The sequence below is a fragment of the Microcebus murinus genome, chromosome X, assembly GCF_040939455.1.
Source record: "Microcebus murinus isolate Inina chromosome X, M.murinus_Inina_mat1.0, whole genome shotgun sequence".
In the NCBI taxonomy this organism is placed as follows: Eukaryota; Metazoa; Chordata; class Mammalia; order Primates; family Cheirogaleidae; genus Microcebus; species Microcebus murinus.
The window spans coordinates 91231337-91252167 of record NC_134136.1 but is presented as its reverse complement, the minus strand read 5'-3'; the positions used below and the strand labels follow the sequence as shown (position 1 = coordinate 91252167).

At 38.6% G+C, this 20831-nt stretch overlaps 1 protein-coding gene across 1 annotated transcript in view; it reads left to right on the top strand.

Annotated features, from left to right (window-relative positions):
• ACE2 (angiotensin converting enzyme 2) overlaps nt 1-20831 on the top strand; it is a 42101-nt gene that overhangs the window by 16736 nt on the left and 4534 nt on the right. Inside the window, exons 5-15 of the mRNA XM_075999575.1 lie at nt 454-566; nt 2076-2181; nt 4153-4250; nt 7531-7700; nt 9513-9739; nt 11602-11746; nt 13898-13996; nt 14957-15079; nt 15481-15653; nt 16614-16672; nt 19441-19541. Coding sequence (XP_075855690.1) covers nt 454-566; nt 2076-2181; nt 4153-4250; nt 7531-7700; nt 9513-9739; nt 11602-11746; nt 13898-13996; nt 14957-15079; nt 15481-15653; nt 16614-16672; nt 19441-19541 — 1414 coding nt within the window. The remainder of the gene's footprint in view (nt 1-453; nt 567-2075; nt 2182-4152; nt 4251-7530; nt 7701-9512; nt 9740-11601; nt 11747-13897; nt 13997-14956; nt 15080-15480; nt 15654-16613; nt 16673-19440; nt 19542-20831) is intronic.

Below are 20831 nucleotides of genomic sequence, written 5' to 3'. Positions count from 1 at the left end.
TTTCCTAAATGAGCAGATTTTAGCTGCTCTTTCCATAGGGGATAGAAATGGGTAACTATGTGAGATGATTATTAATATGTTAATTTGTTTCACTATAGTAACCATTTTACTATATATATGCATCTCATGACATCGTGCTACATACCCTAAATATACATAATAAAATTTATTTTTAAAATATGCATAACTGTTAAGTGGTGTTATAATAATGACAATCTGGTATGGATTTTGTGCTTGTTAAATGAGATAATACACTGAAACTCTTGACACAGAGCAAGTGCTTAACAGACATTATGTAATGTTATTCGTTTGCATCCCTTTCAGTTTATGTTTATCACAATAAAATGTGATAAGCCTTTAGAATTCTTTTGACCTCCAGCAAGGCTAATCCATATATACTGGACTTATCATTCTTTCCCTTATGTTCTTCTCTTTCTCTTTTTAAAAAAACAGATTATGAGGACTATGGGGATTATTGGAGAGCAGATTATGAAGCAGAGGGGGAAAGTGGCTATAATTATAACCGCAGCCAATTGATGGAAGATGTGGAACATACCTTTGCACAGGTAACTGAGGAACTGACACAGAAACAGATGTAGGGCAGTGCACAGGGCAAAGGAACAGTGACTAAAGGCACTCCAGCTTATTCTTAACACACTGGTCAGCCACTCCTGGGCCTCATAAGAGTTATGGAATATTAGAGATTGAATAACAGAGCAGACCCTGCAGATGATCAGAATTGTTCTGCTTTCCTCCCCCTTTCAATCACTGACCAGTAATTACCAATAGAAAAATTATAAGAAGGGAAGATTATAAGAAGGAATGGTCTCTGTCAGCTACTTGGGGCTGGTGCTGTCTTCCTTTGCTGGCAGAGCCATAGGCTTTGCTTCCTTCTTCAGGACAATTGATACTATTATTTCATTAGCCTTTGACTAAAGAAGTCTATAAAGGGAAGAGAGAGTCCTATGAGCAGAATTGTCCCATGTATACCTTTCAGTGTGTCCTTCTTCCTTCATTTTGGCCCCCATGCCTGCCCTTTACTTCTGCACCTTCAAACTTCTGATGTGAAGCTACTCTGGCACAGTCATAATTGAGCAGATCTATGAAAAATAGAAGACAACTCCTTGCAAAAAGAAATGGGCAGAAGATTTGAATAAACACGTCATCAAAAAAGCATACAAATGGCAAATAAGCAAGTAAAAAGTTATTAGGGGACTGCAAATTAAATCATGATGAAAATCCACTACATTCCTACCAGAATGGCTATGATTGAAAACATGGACAATACCAAGTATAGAAAGACTTTTATACAAATGTTCATATAGCCATAGCAGCATTATTCACAATAGCCCCAAACTGCAAACAACCCAGTTGTCCTTCAACTGGTGAATGGATCAGCAAACTCTGATATATTCAGACAATGGAATACTACTCAGTAATAAAGGAAATGAACTCTTGATACTTGCAACAACACAGATGAACCTAAAAACATTGTATGTGAAAGAAGCCAAATACAAAAGGTCACATATTATATGATTCCATTTATATGAACTATCCAGAATAGGCAAAACTGTAGAGACAGAAATCAGTGCAGTGATTACCTGGGGCTGGAGGTGGGAGTGGAACTGACTGCAAATGGGCACAAAGAAACTTTTTGTGTCGATGGGAGTGTTTTAAAACTGGGTAGTGGTGATGGTTTCCCAACAGTTTGAATTTATTAAAACTTATGAAACTATATATTTAAAAATGGATTGATGTTATGGTGTTTAAATTATACCTCAATTTAGAAACAAAGGAAGTAGGTTACATCTTAAAAACAACATTTTTTTGTATCTGCTTTCATTTTGAGACCTGTCTTCCTCCAAGTGTGTTTATTGATTTATATAGTAGAACTAATTATCATCAATATCTGGGAAGAAGGAATGCTTTTAAACTCTCCAGAATATTTGAAAGAAGAAGAAATTATAACTAAGGGAATAATTCTACTTGGCTAAAGAAGCTCCTGTTTCTAGCATTGGGGTTTGGAAATTGGAGTTGGCTATTCTCAATTTTAAACTTTCTTCTGGGCTTTTTAGATCAAACCATTATACGAACATCTTCATGCCTATGTGAGGGCAAAGTTGATGAACGTCTACCCTTCCCATATCAGTCCGACTGGATGCCTCCCTGCTCATTTGCTTGGTAAGAAACCTCAGCAATTCTTTGTGTACTTGGCTTTTTATTATTTCCACCAATAAAATTGTCTTTTGGAATGTGGCCCAACCTAAAACTTTTGAAACATTCTGTGAATTAAATTAGTAACATTATAGAAATCACATTTTGAGAGCACTTTCTTCAACAGAAAGTCCATTTTAAATAATTCTCTATTACATTACTTTTTTTTATTTCAGCATATTATGGGGGTACAGATTTTAAGGTTTAAATAAATGCCCATCCCTTCTCCCCCCACAAGTCTGAGTCTCCAGCATGACCATCCCCAGATATTACATTACTTTTTTAATACATAAAGAGTTGTGTTGGCTGCAATTCGAAGGATAAAGGGGTTATTTGAGACAACTAGAGAAGGAATTCCAGGTTCAAAGGAGAGTGGAAATGGGGAAAATAATTTTTAGTATTCAAGTTGAGTGGTGAAGCTTTTGGGGTGGAATTTAGGCTGGAGATGGTCAGGGGTAAGAGAAAGGCTTTCTAGAAGTAAGGTATAGCCTTGGAGAAAGCTTCATAAGTTCATTCTAGACTGCACAATTAATCTTGCTGAAAAGTACTTGGTTTGGAGTCATCTGAGTAATGAATGAAGGAGAGTGGCCATTCCCCACCGCCACCCCCAGCAGCTGAGACCAAATAAAATATGAATATTAATATTTGAAAATTTCATGCCATGTGTACGTGGCATACCTACTGTAGTCACGCCAAATTGCTGGTAGCTAATTCTCTTCCTGATGTCCACCAGCAGGAGAGAATATGGACAAAGGACCTGTGGAGACTTTTAACCCTAAAGGAATATGGAAATATTCTCTACATGGCCGTGGCAGGCATTATTTAGTAATTCACTTTCTGCTTAAACCTGCCTAATGTGATGGGGTAATTTTTTTCCTTCCAAGGTAGACTAATTTATTCTACAGGGCACCAATTATAAGAAAGTTCTACCTTATGTAGAACTTAAGCAATGCTGCTCTAATGCTCTCCATTCATTACTCCTATGTCCATGCTGTGAGGTCACCCTGACTATGTCAATTCTTATTCTACAAGACGATCTTCCAGATATTTCTAGACAACCATCATATAAGACACAATATAGTAGCTGGCACAGTACATTTTAGTGACTATTATTGTTATCATCACATACACATGGTTTTCTTTTTTTCAACTTAAATATCTTACACAGATTTCCAACCATTCTTTAAAACACTATTTTTCTAGTTGTTCTCCTTGGGATGAGCTCTATTTTGTTAATGTCCCTCTTTGGCTATCATGCTCAGAACTGAATAGTTACTCCAGATGAGATTTGACCAACTTAGAGAAAAATGTGGTACCATGCCTGCCTTTGCTCAAGACACTATAATTCTATGGATTTAGTTTAAAGTCACATTTGTGTTTTAGAAGCCATGCCATACATACTGTTCTTTGAGTCACTTTTGGTCTTTTACATGTGGACTGTGCTTCAGCCTGATATCACATATATTTCTATGGTGGATAGGTTTTTCTTTAAAATTTAAGCATAAGACTTTACATGTATCTCTACTAAATTTTATCTTTTAAAAAATGAGTTCACTGGAGTACTGTTCATGTAGTTGTGTTGCCCCATTTCTTTGGTGCCCGGATTCTGGTACTGCTATTAGTTAGATTCACTTTTCCTGAATCCATCTTCCCTTTTAATATCTCTGGCCATGGAAATCAACTTAACATGTGTTTGAGATATTTAAAAATCCACCTGGTTAAATGTACTACTATAGTAGTAAAAATGGAATTTAGTTACTAGTTAGTAGAAGTTCCTGAATGATGATCTTATATGATCTCTTTTGAATCCAATAGTTTAATTTGTAGTATTTTATCTCTTTGTAATATATAATAATTATCATATTCCATATATTTAATAAATTATGTCTATATTTCTGCTATCTTTCTCATGTATTAATGGATTCTTTTTTTAAATAGGTGATATGTGGGGTAGATTTTGGACAAATTTGTACTCCTTGACAGTTCCCTTTGAACAGAAACCAAACATAGATGTTACTGATGCAATGGTGAACCAGGTAGGAAGAAGAAGTCTTAAAAACATTAAATCTAAATTCTCAACTTCTTTTCTTTCTCAACTTCTTTCTCAACTTCTTTTCTTTTTTATGTTATCTTTCTGTTCTTATTTTTTATATGTGAAACCATGTAAATAAAAAAAGCTAATTTACATTTATTTCTTATGTAGCTATATTTTCATGGAAAAGTAATTTACAATGACCTCAAGTACCTTGAATGACAGGTATGGCATTTATCTCATTGAGAGGCATTCAAAATAGAGATGATCTGAGTTTTCCGTTGATCAGTAAGATGCGTAATTATTACCTGGTTGGCATCATTCTTTCCAAAGTTAGTCATTGCGAAGTAGTCAGTCAGTAATCTCTATGAATTGTAAAAACAAGAATATCATTAGGAGATTTTTGCATATTTAAAAAATCATTAGTGTTAACATATTATAAAAATATTTAATTAAATTAATTAATTTATTTTGAGACAGACTCTCTGCTCTGTCACCCTGGCTAGAGTGCAATGGCGACATCATAGCTCTCTGCATCCTCAAACTCCTGGGCTCAAGTGAACCTCCTGTCTCAGCCTCCAAAATAGCTGGGACTACAGGTGCACATCACTATACCTGGCTAATTTTTCTATTTTTTGTGGAGACAGGGTCTTGCTCCTGCTCAGGTTGGTCTTGAACTCCTGAGCTCAAGCGATCTTCCCATTTCAGACTCCCAGAGTGCTAGGATTACAGGCATGAGCCACCACACCAGGCCAACAAGAATCTTTATAATAATTTTTAAATCATCCTTTTCTTATCACTTTGGTATAATTGTTTACACTCTCTTACACCCTTCTCTTGATGAAATAATATAGTTATAATTATGTATTTTTCTTTATTCAATGAAAATTCTACATTTCGGGGTAGAATGCATAATTATTCTTCTATTTGCCTTATAAAATTTCTTTAGATTATTGCACCATAATTTACTATTTATTAATAGCTGAACCTTTGATCGTTAATAGTTTTTTTTTTGTTGTTTTTTTTTTTGAGACAGAGTCTCGCTTTGTTGCCCAGGCTAGAGTGAGTGCCGTGGCATCAGCCTAGCTCACAGCAACCTCAAACTCCTGGGCTGGAGCGATCCTTCTGCCTCAGCCTCCCGAGTAGCTGGGACTACAGGCATGTGCCACCATGCCCGGCTAATTTTTTTTTTATATATATATATCAGTTGGCCAATTAATTTCTTTCTATTTATAGTAGAGACGGGGTCTCGCTCTTGCTCAGGCTGGTTTTGAACTCCTGACCTTGAGCAATCCGCCCGCCTCGGCCTCCCAAGAGCTAGGATTACAGGCGTGAGCCACCGCGCCCGGCCTGATCGTTAATAGTTTTAAGGCTGTAGGAAGCAATGCAATGAACATCTTCACATACATAACATACTCCTGGGAAAAATCCACTGCAGAATAAAAATGTGAAGCTGCAAGGGCCTCCAAACTCTTGCAGCTGTTCTAGACCCATTTTGCAGTTGAGAAGCAGTAGAGGTCCATCTTTATGCAGGTATTTAGACTTTCTAAAGTGTTTTCACACCCATCATAGATGTCATCTAAGAGACTGTCAGGACAGGTATTGTTATAGCTCCATGCTATAGGTGAGGAAACTGAGGCTCAGGTAAATTATTTGCCCAAAGTCACAAAGACAGTCTTTGGTGACCAAAGATCGAACTCAGAACTCCTAATATTTCCAGTCTGGTTTTATATTCATTCATTCATTCTTCATTCAACAGATCTTAACTCTGTTCCTAGTCTGTACTGTTTCGCTATATGTTCATTCTGCTTAAGAATGCCATTATCATCAGTACCAATTGCCTGACAGTAAGTCTTTAAAGGTCAATAATTTAAAAAAAATCTGTAGTCTCATATACTATTTCTTATTCCCAGGGCTGACATAAGAGAAAAACCAGACATGATGGGTCTTTGAGATCAGAGGAAGTTTTCTGTTACTAAAAGTGATTCATGAACTATCTGCCAATTATGCAAACTTAGCTTGTCTGATGTGGGCCTTATCTCCTAAACGGGGTTGGTTAGCTCCTGAGACACTAGTTCCCAGGAGAGTTTTCTGGGTGGCAAATGCTGACTGATGTCTCTTTCCAGTTCCACAACATTCTGAAAGTTTAGACTCCATACAGATCATGAAGCCAAGGTCCAACTACCCATTGGCTGCCAAGCCATTCATGCCTTCATGTTCCCCCTCATTGTGTCTTTCATTGAGCCTAATCCAGGGCCTTGCCCCTTGAAGGAGCTCAATCAATGACTGTTGGCTTAAGTTCAAGTCTATAGTAAATAGAAGGTCATTGTTATTTATGTTTATGTTTAGAATATAAAAAATAAAGACCAAAAATTACGCATTATCTCACCTGGTCTACTGTTAACATTTTCATGTATTTCCTCATTAAGATCATATCATATAAATGATCTATATATTCTACTTTTCACTTACTATTAAATTATATTTTATAATATCAATAAAAACTCTTCATAAATATAATTTGGGTAGCTGCACAATTTTCCATTCTACAAAGGTATCATTATTTATTGAACCATTCTGGTGACTGTTTCTACTTTTTTCCCTATTAAAAATCATTCTCAATGTAGTTCTTGCACCTAATTTCTGATAATTTTTTAGGTTAGTTACGTAAGGACAGTATTACTGGGACAAAGAGAAAGCTTTCAAAAGCTGTCCATACATGTTACAAAATTGCCTTTCAGAAGTGTATGCCAATGTATTTATCCAACAGAAAGAATGCTGTTTTTTATGCATTAACACTTTCCCCCCATTTTAAAATTTTATTGTAAATTGACAATTTATAATTGTATATATTTATGGGGTACAAAGTGATGTTATGATTTATGAATACAATGCAGAATAATTAAATCAAGCTGATTAACATATCCATCACCTCACATACTTGTTTTTTACAGTGAGAACATTTGAAATTTACTTTCTTAGCAATTTTGAGATGTACAATACACTATTATTAACTATATTCACCGCACTGTGCAATAGATCCCAAGAAGAAAAACTTATTCATCTGGTCTGAGACTTTGTACCCTTTGACCATCACCTCTCCATTGTCCCCAAACCCCAGCATCTGTAGCCACCATTCTATACTCTGCTTCTATGAGTTTGATTGCTTTAGATTCCACATATTATGTGAAAACATGTGGTATTTGTCTTTCTGTGCCTGGCTTATTTCATTTAAGAATGCTGTTATTTTAATGCTGGAATTAGATACTATTCTTTTTTCCCAGACCTGGGATGCAAACAGAATATTCAAGGAGGCTGAGAATTTCTTTGTGTCTGTCGGCCTTCCTAATATGACTCAAGGATTCTGGGAAAAGTCCATGCTAACTGAACCAGAAGATGGCCGGAAAGTGATCTGCCATCCTACAGCTTGGGACCTGGGGAAGGGCGACTTCAGGTAAGGCTGATATTTTCACAGTTGATGCTAAATGGGGGACAATGGAGGCAGGATGAAGTTGAACATGGATTCCTTCTCCGAGCACAGAAGCGATGAGTTAACTCTTTTTGAACTAAGGTTAGGAGTCCATGAGAGCACATTGGGCTTTCCCAGAAAAAGCAGGCCCTAACTTGAATCTTCAGACAATCTGCCTCTTTTGAAATATTATGCATCTGTTAGAGTTGCATGGTCATTGGAGATTGTGGTGCCCATATCAAGAAGGGTTTGGTGCTGAGATTTATGGAAGACGGACATGTGAATCAGGCAATGATCTCCCCCTCCATATTTCACACTTGTTAATGAGACAGAATAGGTGAATAAAAAAGCTAGGATAAAAGGGAGAAAGTGGTGTATGTCATAAGAGGGACACAGGGAACACTCTATGGAGAATTGGAAGACTGACCACAGCTGGAGTAGGAGATAGGATCAGACAGGGCTTTGCAGGTAGTCTTTGAATTGGGCTTGAAAGACAAGAAGGATTTGGACAGACAGAGCTGGAAGACACCAGACTGGGAAAACAGCAGAATCAAATGCAGAGAGGCAGGAGGTGGCCTGTGTGCTGAGTCAGCCAGTTAGGCTAGAATAAGAAATACAAGAAGGAGGGTTTGTGTAATGTGGCAGAATGGGCCCACGCTTTGGAATTCTAGGTGTGTCACTTAATGTATATAAGTTTCTTAGCACAAAATCTCACATATAGTACACAGTAATTATATAGTAGTTATTCTTATAATTGTTTCAAAAGAGAATTGTGAGAAACCAAGTTAGAAAAGCAGATTGGGGTCATATTGTTGTATGTAAAGGAGGCTGAGTTTAATTCTTGAGCAATGAGGAGGCCTTAAAAGGTATTTCTCAGGCAAGTGACATGATCAGAGTGGTAGAAAAATTAATTTGGGAATCTACTGAAGTATGACCTCTACATCCACTTGAAAGAAAATACTCTTGCTAGCTAGAAAAGGACCGCTATCTCATTGCCAAATGCAGTTCTTATGCTATTAGGCTTATGGCGGCATTAGATGACATTTTTAAGTTGTCTTTTAAATGCCTCTTCCAGACTTCTTTGATTTCTCTGATTGCACTTTCTCTGTCTCCCCTGAATCATCTTCCTCTCCCCACCCTTTAGGTACTAGGACCACTGAAGGCTCTGTCTTTGGCCCTCTTTTCTTACTATTCTATTCCTGCTTCATGGGCCATCACATCCACTCCCCGACTTACATGCTAATGATGCCCAAGTCTCAATTTCCAGCCTCTTCTACTATTTATATATCCTGCTATACAAAACTCCTTGCTGTGTTCTGAACACCACATTGTTTTCCCCAGCCTTTCTCATTGAGCACTTTGGGGGAATATCAACCTCCCTTGTCATCTACCTGACAAACTCCTACACATTGATCAAGGTCCAGATTGCTCATTGCATTCAACTCATGCCCTTCTTGGTGCTTCTAGGAGACTGTGCTCAGATTCACTCATTGTTATGCCCAAGGCTGTGTCTACTGATCACTGATAGAGTACTTGCTTCACAGTTTTTGTAGCAGAGCACTCCGCTCGTCTGTCTTCCTATTAGTCTGTGAGCAAGAAAACAGGATTCAGCCCTGCCCATTACTTTATATTGAGCAATGAGTACAGTTTTTAGGACATAGGAGGTAAGTACTCAAGATTTGCTGGTGAATAAATCTTGGAAAGATGATTCATGATATCAAAACCCCATATGACTCTACAGTAATGATTAAATAAAATTTAAGGAGATTCATTTTAAGCTTGCCTATTTTTGTGCAGGATCAAAATGTGCACAAAGGTGACAATGGACAACTTCTTGACAGCCCATCACGAGATGGGGCACATCCAGTATGATATGGCATATGCCATACAACCTTTCCTGCTAAGAAATGGGGCTAATGAAGGGTTCCATGAAGCCGTTGGAGAAATCATGTCACTTTCTGCAGCTACACCTAAGCATTTGAAATCCATTGGTCTTCTGCCACCTGATTTTCAAGAAGATGATGGTATGGAAATATTCTCATGGCTTATTCTGGGGCTTCTTTAGTTTGACATGGGCTAAGGTATTTATTATCATGCATAAGAAATATTTATTTTTTGACCCATAACGTATAAGATATTTATGGATAACTGGAAGTTGCTACTGTAAAAAGAATTTTAAGTATGTATCAGAACATGTCAACTTGTGGTTTTGCATTACTGAAAAAGGATTAAGAGGAATAATTGAATGAATGGTCTTGGGACCCTAGGAAATATCTAACAGAAGTTTGTTTTTCCATTAAAGATGCTGAAATAGTCCCACAGAACTGAAATGGCTTGTTCAAGGTCACCCAGCTAATTAGTGTCAAGGTCCTGACTAGATCCCTCTGGTTCTAAGTAAAAACTTCCCAAAATTTTAGAGTTGGAACAGATTCTAAAAACTGTTTCATAGAAGAGCAAACTGAAGACAAGGAAAGTAGACCAAAGTCAAAGAGCAATGTAGTTGTAAAACCAGAACCAGAGCCCTAATCTAAAGCCTTTCCCATAACATTACCCTTGTGTGGGAAATTCATTTTGCCTTGATCTCTGGCTCCAGATCTTTAGTGATCCCATGAGGGCCTGGGAGTAAGCCAGTGTAAAGCCATCATCATGTCTGAAATAGTCACTGTAACATAGATTCAGTGGATTATAGACTAGTAATGGCATCCTCCCATCAAGCAACAAAGGAAAGGTAGTTAACAGTAACCACATGTGCTTCCTAATTTTAAAATAGAATTTATTTAAGTCAATGAACAGACAATTATTTTATTATTTTTTAGTATTCCCTGACAGCAAGCCAAAATGTTTGAATTGCTATGTTTCTTAAGATGGTATTAGATGTGGTTAAACTGCCGGTTTGGAAAACTCCTGCTTCTTTTCTTGGCTTTCCCCCTGATTTGCAAATAATGTTAAACAAATAAATTCCTTCATCCCTTCTCTCCCTCTTTCCAACCTTTCTTCTTCCAAACACATTTACCAAGCACATACCATGTGCAAGACATTTTTCTAGACACTAGAATCACAATGATGTGCAGGGTAGATAACACCCCCTGCTTACATTTCAGTGAGCTTCCCTTGTACACTAGAGATGAGCTCCACTGCCTCTTCATGTCACTAATAAGGGATAAAATAAAACAACATGATTTGTTAAAGGTTCTTAAATTCTTGGTAAGGAAGATGTCAGTACATTTAAAGAACATTGTACATTTGATCATTCGCTGGATTGTGCCCTCTAGGGAGGCTCTTTTGGTTTTTTTCTCCCATCCCTGGTGTACCAGATTTTCACTGAATCTGTTTAATATTTGTTTATGTAATGAAAACTCACAGAGGGCCTCACATAGCAGACAGTGGACTAGGTATACAGTCTTGAATGAGACGTTAACAGTCACTATCTTCATGAAGCTTTCAAGAATAAACAGTATGACTGGGAAAGTAGTCATACACGGCTTTACACTGGCTTACTCCCAGGCCCTCATGGGATCACTAAGGATCTGGAGCCAGAGATCAAAGTAGTATAACTACTTTCCCAGTCATAAATGGCTGTAATTAACTCTGATAAAAGGTTTTTAAGGAAGACAATTGAAACTAATGAAAAAAATGAGGATTAGGGGTAAATTTTGGATTTGTATTTGCCTGTTCCATTCCAGGGTCTCCCCCTACTCCAAATCCTTTAGCTTAGAAAATGAATATATACATATTAACATGTCCACTGTCAATATTTCTCATGTAATCGTCCTGTAGTAAGTGTATCTTGAGGTATAATATTTTAAGATTAGGAAAATTCTCTTTAACACAAACATCCACTGTCATCTTCATCTTAATATTTATCTTTTTTCCATTGTACTTTCAGAAACAGAAATAAACTTCCTGCTCAAACAAGCACTCACGATTGTTGGAACTCTACCATTTACTTACATGTTAGAGAAGTGGAGGTGGATGGTCTTTAAGGGTGAAATTCCCAAAGATCAGTGGATGAAAAAGTGGTGGGAAATGAAGTAAGTCAATGAATGTGCAGTCGGTAAAATGTTTTCTCATGACTTTGCTTTTTATTTAAAATCATTTGACTGGCATGAACACACACACACGCACACACACATATCTGATATCTGTATTTCATTGCCTGAGAGCTTCCTAAGGCCACCTGAATCCCCAAATGGCAGAAAGGGCTGAGGAACTAACACTGCCCCCATCAGCCTTCACCCAATGACTGATGGGAGTTGCTGGATAAATATCTCAGCTCCCTTGCCCTCAAATGGGACAACTCTTGAGATGAGTGCTCCACACTGAATCTCAGAGTTCCCCAGTGGGATAAAGCTCCAATTACCCACAGTGGGAACTTGCCTGATAACACACTTTTTGGGCAGCTTCCTTTCCCTGTCTCACTTCCTCACTCCTTTGCCAATGTTTCCTGGAATCATTTTCCCAGGCCTTGTCTCAAAGTCTACTTCTGAAAAAACCCAATCTAAAATGACTAGCATTGGGGTTCCCAGAGAATGCTTCACAGTCAGGATAACTGGGATTTAAATAGGTGCATCTTGAAAACTGGTGATGTGGCATTAAGTATGTGAAAAAGAGAGAGAAGTGTGTTCAGATTAGGGGAATGCCATCACACACCCCACCCACAGCACACATGAATGGTCTCCTTTTTATATTTTTTAGTCTTCATTTGGATGCCATGTCTACAGGTAAAATTCCCTTGGCTCTGCCCCTAACTTGAGTCAGGTGACACTGTTCATGCTCTTAAGTGCTGGATCATTCATTAAACTATGATATTATTTAGGAAGTGATCAATATTTTTATTCATTTTTATGTATTCTTTTACTCATTCTTTTAAACAAAATGTTGACCCCTCATTTTAGGCAAAGCACTTGGGGATCCAATGCTAGTTATCTCAGGTGTGGTCCCTGACCCCCAGAAATGTTTAGTCTGTGGCAGGATATGGAAAACTAAACCACTGCAGTGTGTAGTGTCATGATAGAAGGTTACAGGGCCTATGTGTGTCTACATGGAGATCCAAAGTCCCATTTAGCAGGAGGTTAGATGAGGAGAGGCATCTAAATTGAGCCCTGGGAAAGATGTGGGAGTTAACCAGGTATGTGTGGAAGGAAACAGGGAGAATTCTCTAGAGAGAACCTGGCACATTTGGGCAACAGATAGTGATACATTTCAATGATTGTAGCACTACATTACTCACTACTGTAGCCCAAGTGCCCTGCACTTCGCCTGGCACATGCAGGTATGAAATAAATGGGTGGATGAAAGAACTACAAAAGAAAGAGAGAGAGAGAGAGAGAGAGAGAGAGAGAGAGAGAGAGAGAGAGAGAGAGAGAGAGAGAGAGAATATCTATTTTCTTTCCACCCATCTGTTAGACACCTGTCAATTATGTTTTTCTTATTGTTCCTTTTTGAAGTGAAGATCTCATGTGTAACATGCAGTCCCCCATCCATAGGGTTAAAACAGTACCATTCTTCTGTCAAGATTCTCTCTGTTAACATCAATCTTACTTGGGAGGAAGGAGGCAGCACCTATGATAACTGTTTCTAGCGTTGAAATATTAATGAAGCCATGCCTACAACCATCCCACGATCTCAAAAGACAAATGTATTTCACTTTATTCCAAATACATTGGTTTCCCTACCTTGTTTTCCTGACTGGATTAATCTTTTGATTCCTCGTAGTTTATTTTAAAGGTACATGGAATCAGACCCTTAAAGTGATTTATTAATGCATTAATTGTTCCTTTAGTCATTCAATAAATATAAATGAAGTCTTTCCTTAATGTTAGGCACTGTGATTGATGTTGGAACTATAGAGATGACCAAGACACAGCCCCACTCTTTAGGAGCTCCAGTCTCCAGGGCAAGAAGAAGGTGTAGGTGAAAACAATAAAACAGGGAGAGAAGTGGCAGAGGAAGCACATCTAGACATAGCTATTTTCCAATGGTATATTCTGGCTGAATTTAAAAAAACTTAAAAGATAACCACATAATGGGCTTTCTGATTTTTTATACTGTTTCTATTTCACCCAACACCCAATTCCAATATAAATACCACTGACTGATGAAACTGCACCAGTTGCACCCAACTCTACCTTCTCATGATGGGTAACCCACAGCTAATGTATCTTTTTCTTTTCTTCCCAAAGGCGAGAGATAGTTGGGGTGGTGGAACCTGTGCCCCATGATGAAACATACTGTGACCCCGCGTCTCTGTTCCATGTTTCTAATGATTATTCATTCATCCGGTAAATGAGTTTTCTTCTATTTAACTTCTAGGGTTTGTGGACAGCTGTGCTAATAATAAATAGAGATCAACAAGGTGATAATTATAATGTTTCTTTTTATCTTCACCTCCAAGCTCAGTACAGATGCTCCTTGACTTATGATGGGGTTACATCCTAATAACTCCATTATAAGTTGAAAATATCTTGAGTCAAGAATGCATTTAATACACCTAACCTATTGAACATCATAGCTCAGCCTAGCCTACTTCAAATGTGCTCTGAACACTTACATTAGCTTACAATTGGGCAACATCATCTAATACAAAGACATTTTATAATGTCTCGTATAATTTATTAAACACTGTACTGAAAATGAAAAATGGAATGGTTGTATGGGTACTCACCACTAATGTACACAGCTGAAAGCAACATTGTAAAGTCAAAAGCCAAACCAAACCATAGTAAGTCAGGGACTGTCTGTATAGATGATCAATTTCAATATAGTTTAACCCAACATGATTTATTGGGTTAAATAAAACTTGTGTGTGGTCCTTCTCCCATCATCAAGGATTTAATGGTATCATTGGAAGAAATAAAAGTATTTTTGTCTTCTCTTTACTGGCAGAATTTATCATGTAACAGAAAGAGATTTTTTTTTTATTTTGGCATATTATGGGGGTACAAATTCAGAAAGAGAATTTTTAACCTGATATCCAGAAACATATGTTCTCTACCTATTAGTCCCAGACCTTGAACAGGGAGAGAAATGGCAGAGGAGGCACAGCTAGAGAAGGCTAGGGGAGATGGAGGGGTTAACTGTGCTGCAAGGTGGGTAGTTCAGTTCATTTCTAGAAAATGAGGTTTGACCAGTATCCCTTTGATTACTTGGGCCCAGGAATTTAAATATATCCCCCAATCTATGACTCTGATACTGTAACTAAACCTGAGGCTGCTTTTTTTTTTTTTTTGTCTCTTGTACAGATATTACACAAGGACCATTTATCAATTCCAGTTTCAGGAAGCCCTTTGTCGAGCAGCTAAACATGAAGGCCCCTTGCACAGATGTGACATCTCAAATTCCACCGAAGCTGGGCAGAAGCTGCTGTAAGAAATGCCTCAAAACCTTGAACCTCTCCCAGTACCTAATAATAGTCATTTCCATGCCTAGGTTTGAATTTGGTTTCTTTGTTCCAGAAAGAAAAATTGAGCTCCAAAATATCCTCATCTACAAAGTAAATGTTTAATTTGTGTCCAGGCAGGAACCTATACCATGCGGTGGCTGGACAGGACACTTCCTCTTTCCATGTCATAGCTACAGAGCTCCCTTTGTAGTCATTGGAAAGAAAGAGAGATGGAGGGATGAATACATCGTTAACATGCCTTATTTTCTTATCTGCCAGGAGCAAATTAGTTAAGTCAAAGAGAAGAGACCAGAGATCATAGATATAAATATATGTACATCTGGAATCCCTCAAAAGGCCCCACATCCCTCTTTTTTTATGTAGCAATATGCTGAGACTTGGAAAATCAGAACCCTGGACCTTAGCATTGGAAAATGTAGTAGGAGCAAGGAATATGAATGTCACACCACTGCTCAACTACTTTGAGCCCTTGTTTACCTGGCTGAAAGATCAGAACAGGAATTCTTTTGTGGGCTGGAACACCAACTGGAGTCCTTGTGAGTACAATAAGTTGACATGTTTTGCATCTGTTCCCCATCTGTTTCCCTTAGTTTCCTTTGGTCCCAGTCTCCTGAGGGCTGTGACACAGCTGAGTAGGTTTTCCCTCTACATATAACCTGCTTCTGACTCCGCTATGGTGGCAGCTGCCATTGATATCTTGTTATTGGTCAGTTTTAGACCTTTGCTTCTGCCTACTCTTCTGCTTCCATTTCTCATTCTCCCAGTAAAGCTTTATCCTGATTTTTAGTAAAGCACTTAGCAATGTTTATTTACATCATTATGCCTGCAGAGCCAAGTAATATACTATTCTGTGTCCTTTCTTAAGTGTTTGTCCCCAGATTTCTACTTGCCTCAATTTTTTGGCATACGAAACTTGCTATCTATGTTGCATTTGTTTTTTCCAAACAACTCCAACATGTCTATTCTTTCCAGCCACATTTTTTCCCTAGAGACTTCCCTCTTGGAGTCTAACAGCCTCCTGTCTCAATCTGGATCACAGTTTTCATCCTGAGCAATTCCTTTGCTGTTCTCCTGGGTTGAATCCACTGCTTCCTGGATTCCTCATCTTCTTTCTTGGATTACCTGTTGTTTTTCTGGAGCACATGGGGTAGGAGGATCAACTGTTTTCCAAAGTGGTTTTAACCACACTCTGACTTCCATCTCCCTTGTTTTCAGCCCAGTATTCTCTTCCACTCTCCACTGTACAGGAATCTCAAACCTATCTTTGATTCTCTGGCTCTTTTTTGATCTGTTTGTACACATTTGGCCATGGCTTCCTGTCCCTGAGAAAGCAATTACCCCTCTCCCATCATTTCTCATTTTCCAAAAGTGTGTTTATACCTTTAAAAAATATTCCTTTACTATAACTTTAGTAGGATCTTGGGAGGAGAAGGAAATAAACACATGTGATCAGTCTGCCATCTGTAACTAGTAGTCTGTGATTTCTATTTAATCAGATGCCGACGAAAGCATCAAAGTGAGGATAAGCCTAAAATCAGCTCTTGGAACTAACGCCGTGAGTGTATTTTCATTATTTTTTCAGCTCACTATCTTTGCTTGATTAGAACACAATAAGCCTATTCCAGTGTGGTCTAAAAGAGTAGAGGCCACATGGTTTTCTTCACAACTAGGAGCCCCAAATTCTGGCCTTCAGCTTTTGGGTTTCTTGAGTAACTAATTTCTTATTGGATAAAGTATACCTATTTTTTACGTATTACCTTGAAGGTGTTATGAAGATCAATGAGAAAACATCTGTACCAATCCTTAAATATCAAATAATAATCCTTCCAATCCACTCTTGTTGCCATTATTTGTATTCAAGGAAGAGGACATGGTTCTATTTTGAGAGGTTGTGTTTAGAAGCAGCATGGTTAGACTTTTTTGTTTTGTTTCAATCATCTATACCTTGGCTTTACTCAGAGTTTGGCCCATGGACTGCCAGCATTCAAATCACCTGGACTCTTGTTAAAAAATGCAGAATCTCAGGCTCCTGCCCTGTAGCCACTTATTCAGAATCCACATTTTAACAAGCCTCCAGGTGACTTATATACATGGCAAAGACTGGGAAGCTCTGATTTAGGACACTGCTTCTCAAACTTGGCTGCACATTGGAGTCACATGAAAAGTTTTAAAACTTAACTGCCTGGGTTCCACCTCCAGAAATTCTAATTTAATTGCTCTGGGGTATGGCGTCAGTCGTTGGGCATCAGGAATTTTAAAAGCTCCCCAATGATTCTAATTACAGCAAAGTTTGAGAACTACCAATGTAGAGATGCATTTGGGGGTAACAAAATGTTTTATAGAAAATCATATTACACATTCATGTGAATTACTTTAATAACTATTGCTTTCCCCTGGACACCTGTTTCTGGTGATCCAGAAGTAGTAGCTTTGATTAGGAAAGAAAGGACAAGATAGTCTCAGATAGATGGGGATGGAAGGCCTGAGTGGGGCCATGGCACCTTGAAGGCTTTTCAGGGGCTGCAGAAAATTGGTGTCTACATTGAATAAGTCCCAAGATTGTGTTTATATCCCCTTACTTTCCCTGAGAAGTTAAATATTGTCCAAGACTCAACAATACTTTTAGTATAATTTTCATAGATAAAACATCAAAACATACACAACACAGTAGGAGCAAAAAAAAAAAAAATGAACATTTAAGAAAGAAAAAATAAAAATGGAAGTGCATTGGTTCCCAAACTCTGAGAGTTCAAGTTCTTATTTCTTAATAATCATTGAGTATCTGTGGAATTATTTCTCTTTTGGTGATATGTTTATTAGCTCTTCCTTGGCCTAATAAACTTTAATTACTCCTGGCAAATCAGGATCCTTTTCAATTATCTTTTTTTTCTTGACATTTGTCCTTATGTTCCCTTTCCATGCAGTGAGGGATTCATAAATAAATAGTCTTCAGAGGGTTTGATGGTGGAACGTTCTGAGGCCAATTCACTAAAAAAAGTCTGCTTTGACGAGACCAGAACTGTACTTTTAGTGCGTTCACACATCAGGGCCAGAACATCTGCCCCATTCAAGCTATTTTATGGTGAAATCCAACTGGATAGTGCTGGCATTATTTTGAGAACTCAGCCCTTAAAAATTTTTTTAAATATAGAGATAGTGACAGTATTAATATCATTATCACTATTAATGCAACTCCCTCCTCCAAACCTGGGAGAAACCAAGCTGAAGTGAATGCAACATTGTGTGTGTGTGTGTGTGTGAAATTTTATGACTTTTTTCCTAAAAGGGAAAGGAGAAACAGAAACCCTCTGCCATTCATTGATCTCTGCTGCCAGCTACTGGAGGAAAGCATGAATACTTTCTTCTCTCTTTTAAGGAGTTGTTTTTTTTTATTTCGGCATATTATGGGGGTACAGATTTTAAGGTTTCAATAAATGCCCATTTCCCCCCCTCCCCCCACAAGTCTGAGTTTCCAGCATGACCATCCCCCAGATGGTGCATATCTCACTCATTATGTATGTATATGCCCACCCCCTCCCACCTGCCCAATACCCTATTACTGTAGTACCTATGTGTCCACTTAGGTGCTGCTCAGTTAATACCAGTTTGCTGGTGAGTATATGTGGTGCTTTTAAAGACCATTTGTTTAGCGTTGGAAAACAAGAACAAACAGATTATCTTGCTGTTGACAAAGTATTATTTACCCTTTGAACTTCAAGTTTCTTTATTTTACACTTATACAGTACATATCTAAAAACTCACTATAAAAATAATAAAAACTCAGTTTGCTGGAGAATATATCTGGTGCTGATGGAGACTCAGACTTTTGGGGGGAGGGGGGGAAATGGGCATTTATTGAAACCTTAAAATCTGTACCCCCATAATATGCCAAAAAAAAAAAAAAAACAACTCAGTTTGTCTTTAATGTACAGACATTTTAAGCAAAACCCACAACTTTTGTTTGACTCTCAGGGTGTTTTTTTCAGTTTACATCAAACCAAAGTAAAAGGAACAGTGAACCTAAGGGTTCCTAAAGCGTAGATTCCTCGCCAACAGCATGAGCACCACCTGGGAGTTCGTTAGAGATGCAAATTCTTGGGTCTCAACTCAGACTTTTCTGAATCAGACGCTCCGGGGGTGGGGCCAGCACGCAGCGCTTTAACAAGTCCCCCAGGGGATGCTGATGCGCACTCAAGTTGAAGTTCACTGACTTTAATGAATAGCGTGAATCTTTGGAATATTAAGAATAATGCTTGAGGAGTATGAGGTTTTAAAAGTGTCCTATGATCCCTACTGAGCAGTGTCTTTCTTCTGAATTTACAGTACAAATGGAATGACAACGAAATGTACTTGTTCCGGTCATCTGTGGCATATGCCATGAGGAGGTATTTTTTAGAAGCTAAAAAGCAGACGGTTCCTTTCGGGTGAGTTGATTTGCTGGGTTCTTGAGTTACTCCAACCGGCACCTCTTCCTCTTGAGTCTGAGAACATAGTCTGCTTAAACTTTTCTTCATGTGAAATTAAGAAAAACCTCCTGTCAACACCTAAGTGGACAGATAGGAGTAACATTTATTGGGTGTCGGGAGGGTGGGAGGGGGGAGGGGGGCATGGGCAATATACGTAACCTTAACATAATACCCACATAATACGCTAAAAATAAATAAATAAAAACCTCCTAATAACTTTTAAACTTCTTTGACATCCTGGAATTTGGGTGACTCCATGCAGGGATGATCGTGGCTTGTTTGACTTGCAGTTTGCAAGAACATCATCCTTATTAAACAGCTCTCTCTTCTCAATGCTCTCACCCACACTCAGCCTGCAAAGAACATAAGGCAGAACTCTCTGCCTTCATTGGGCGGGCTTAGATTCTAGTGTATATGTGTGTTTGTGTGTGTGTGACATATATGTGACATATAGTAGAATTCCCTGGTGATAAGTGCTAGGGAGAAAAATATGTCAGAAAAGGGGCTGAGGAGTGCTGGTATGTGTGTGTGTCTGTGTGTGTGGGCATTTCATTTTAACCAAAATGGTCAGAAAAGACCTCACTAATAATATTTGAGCAAATATGCGAAGCAGGAGAGCGAGGTAGCAATGCAGACAATGGGGGGCGCTGTTTCCGTGGGGGAAACAGCAGGTGCAGACCCTGAGGAAGGAATGTCCTTTGCCATTGAAGGAGCAGCAAGGAGGCCATTGTGGCTGGAACAGAGTGTCTACGAGAAGATGAGTAGATGTGGCCAGGGTGGAATTGGGCATGGGTGCAGGAGGGAGAGGAGAAAGTTCATGTGGGCCTTGAAGGCCATTCTAAGGACTTTGGCTTTTATTCTGAGTGAGATGAGGCTGTGACCCACATGATCTGCCTTAGTTTTTACTAAGGTCACTCTGGCAGCTATGAGAGCACAGTCTTGTCACATCATATAGTAAACCCCACACATTACCTTCACCCATGGGTGCAATATGATATTTTCTGCTGTGTGGGGCCAGATTGGGGGTGTGAACACACCATCTCTGTCCCTAGTACTGAGCCACCTCTGCCCACCAGGTTGTTTATCATAATTCTGGGCCACCAGTGATTCCTGGCTCATTCTCCCTGCGCTATCACTTGGAAATTTTCCCATCATTGAAAAAAATGTGGGTTTTAAGATCAGGCGCGGTGGCGCATGCCCGTAATCCTAACACTTTGGGAGGCTGAGGCGGGAGGATTGCTTGAGGTC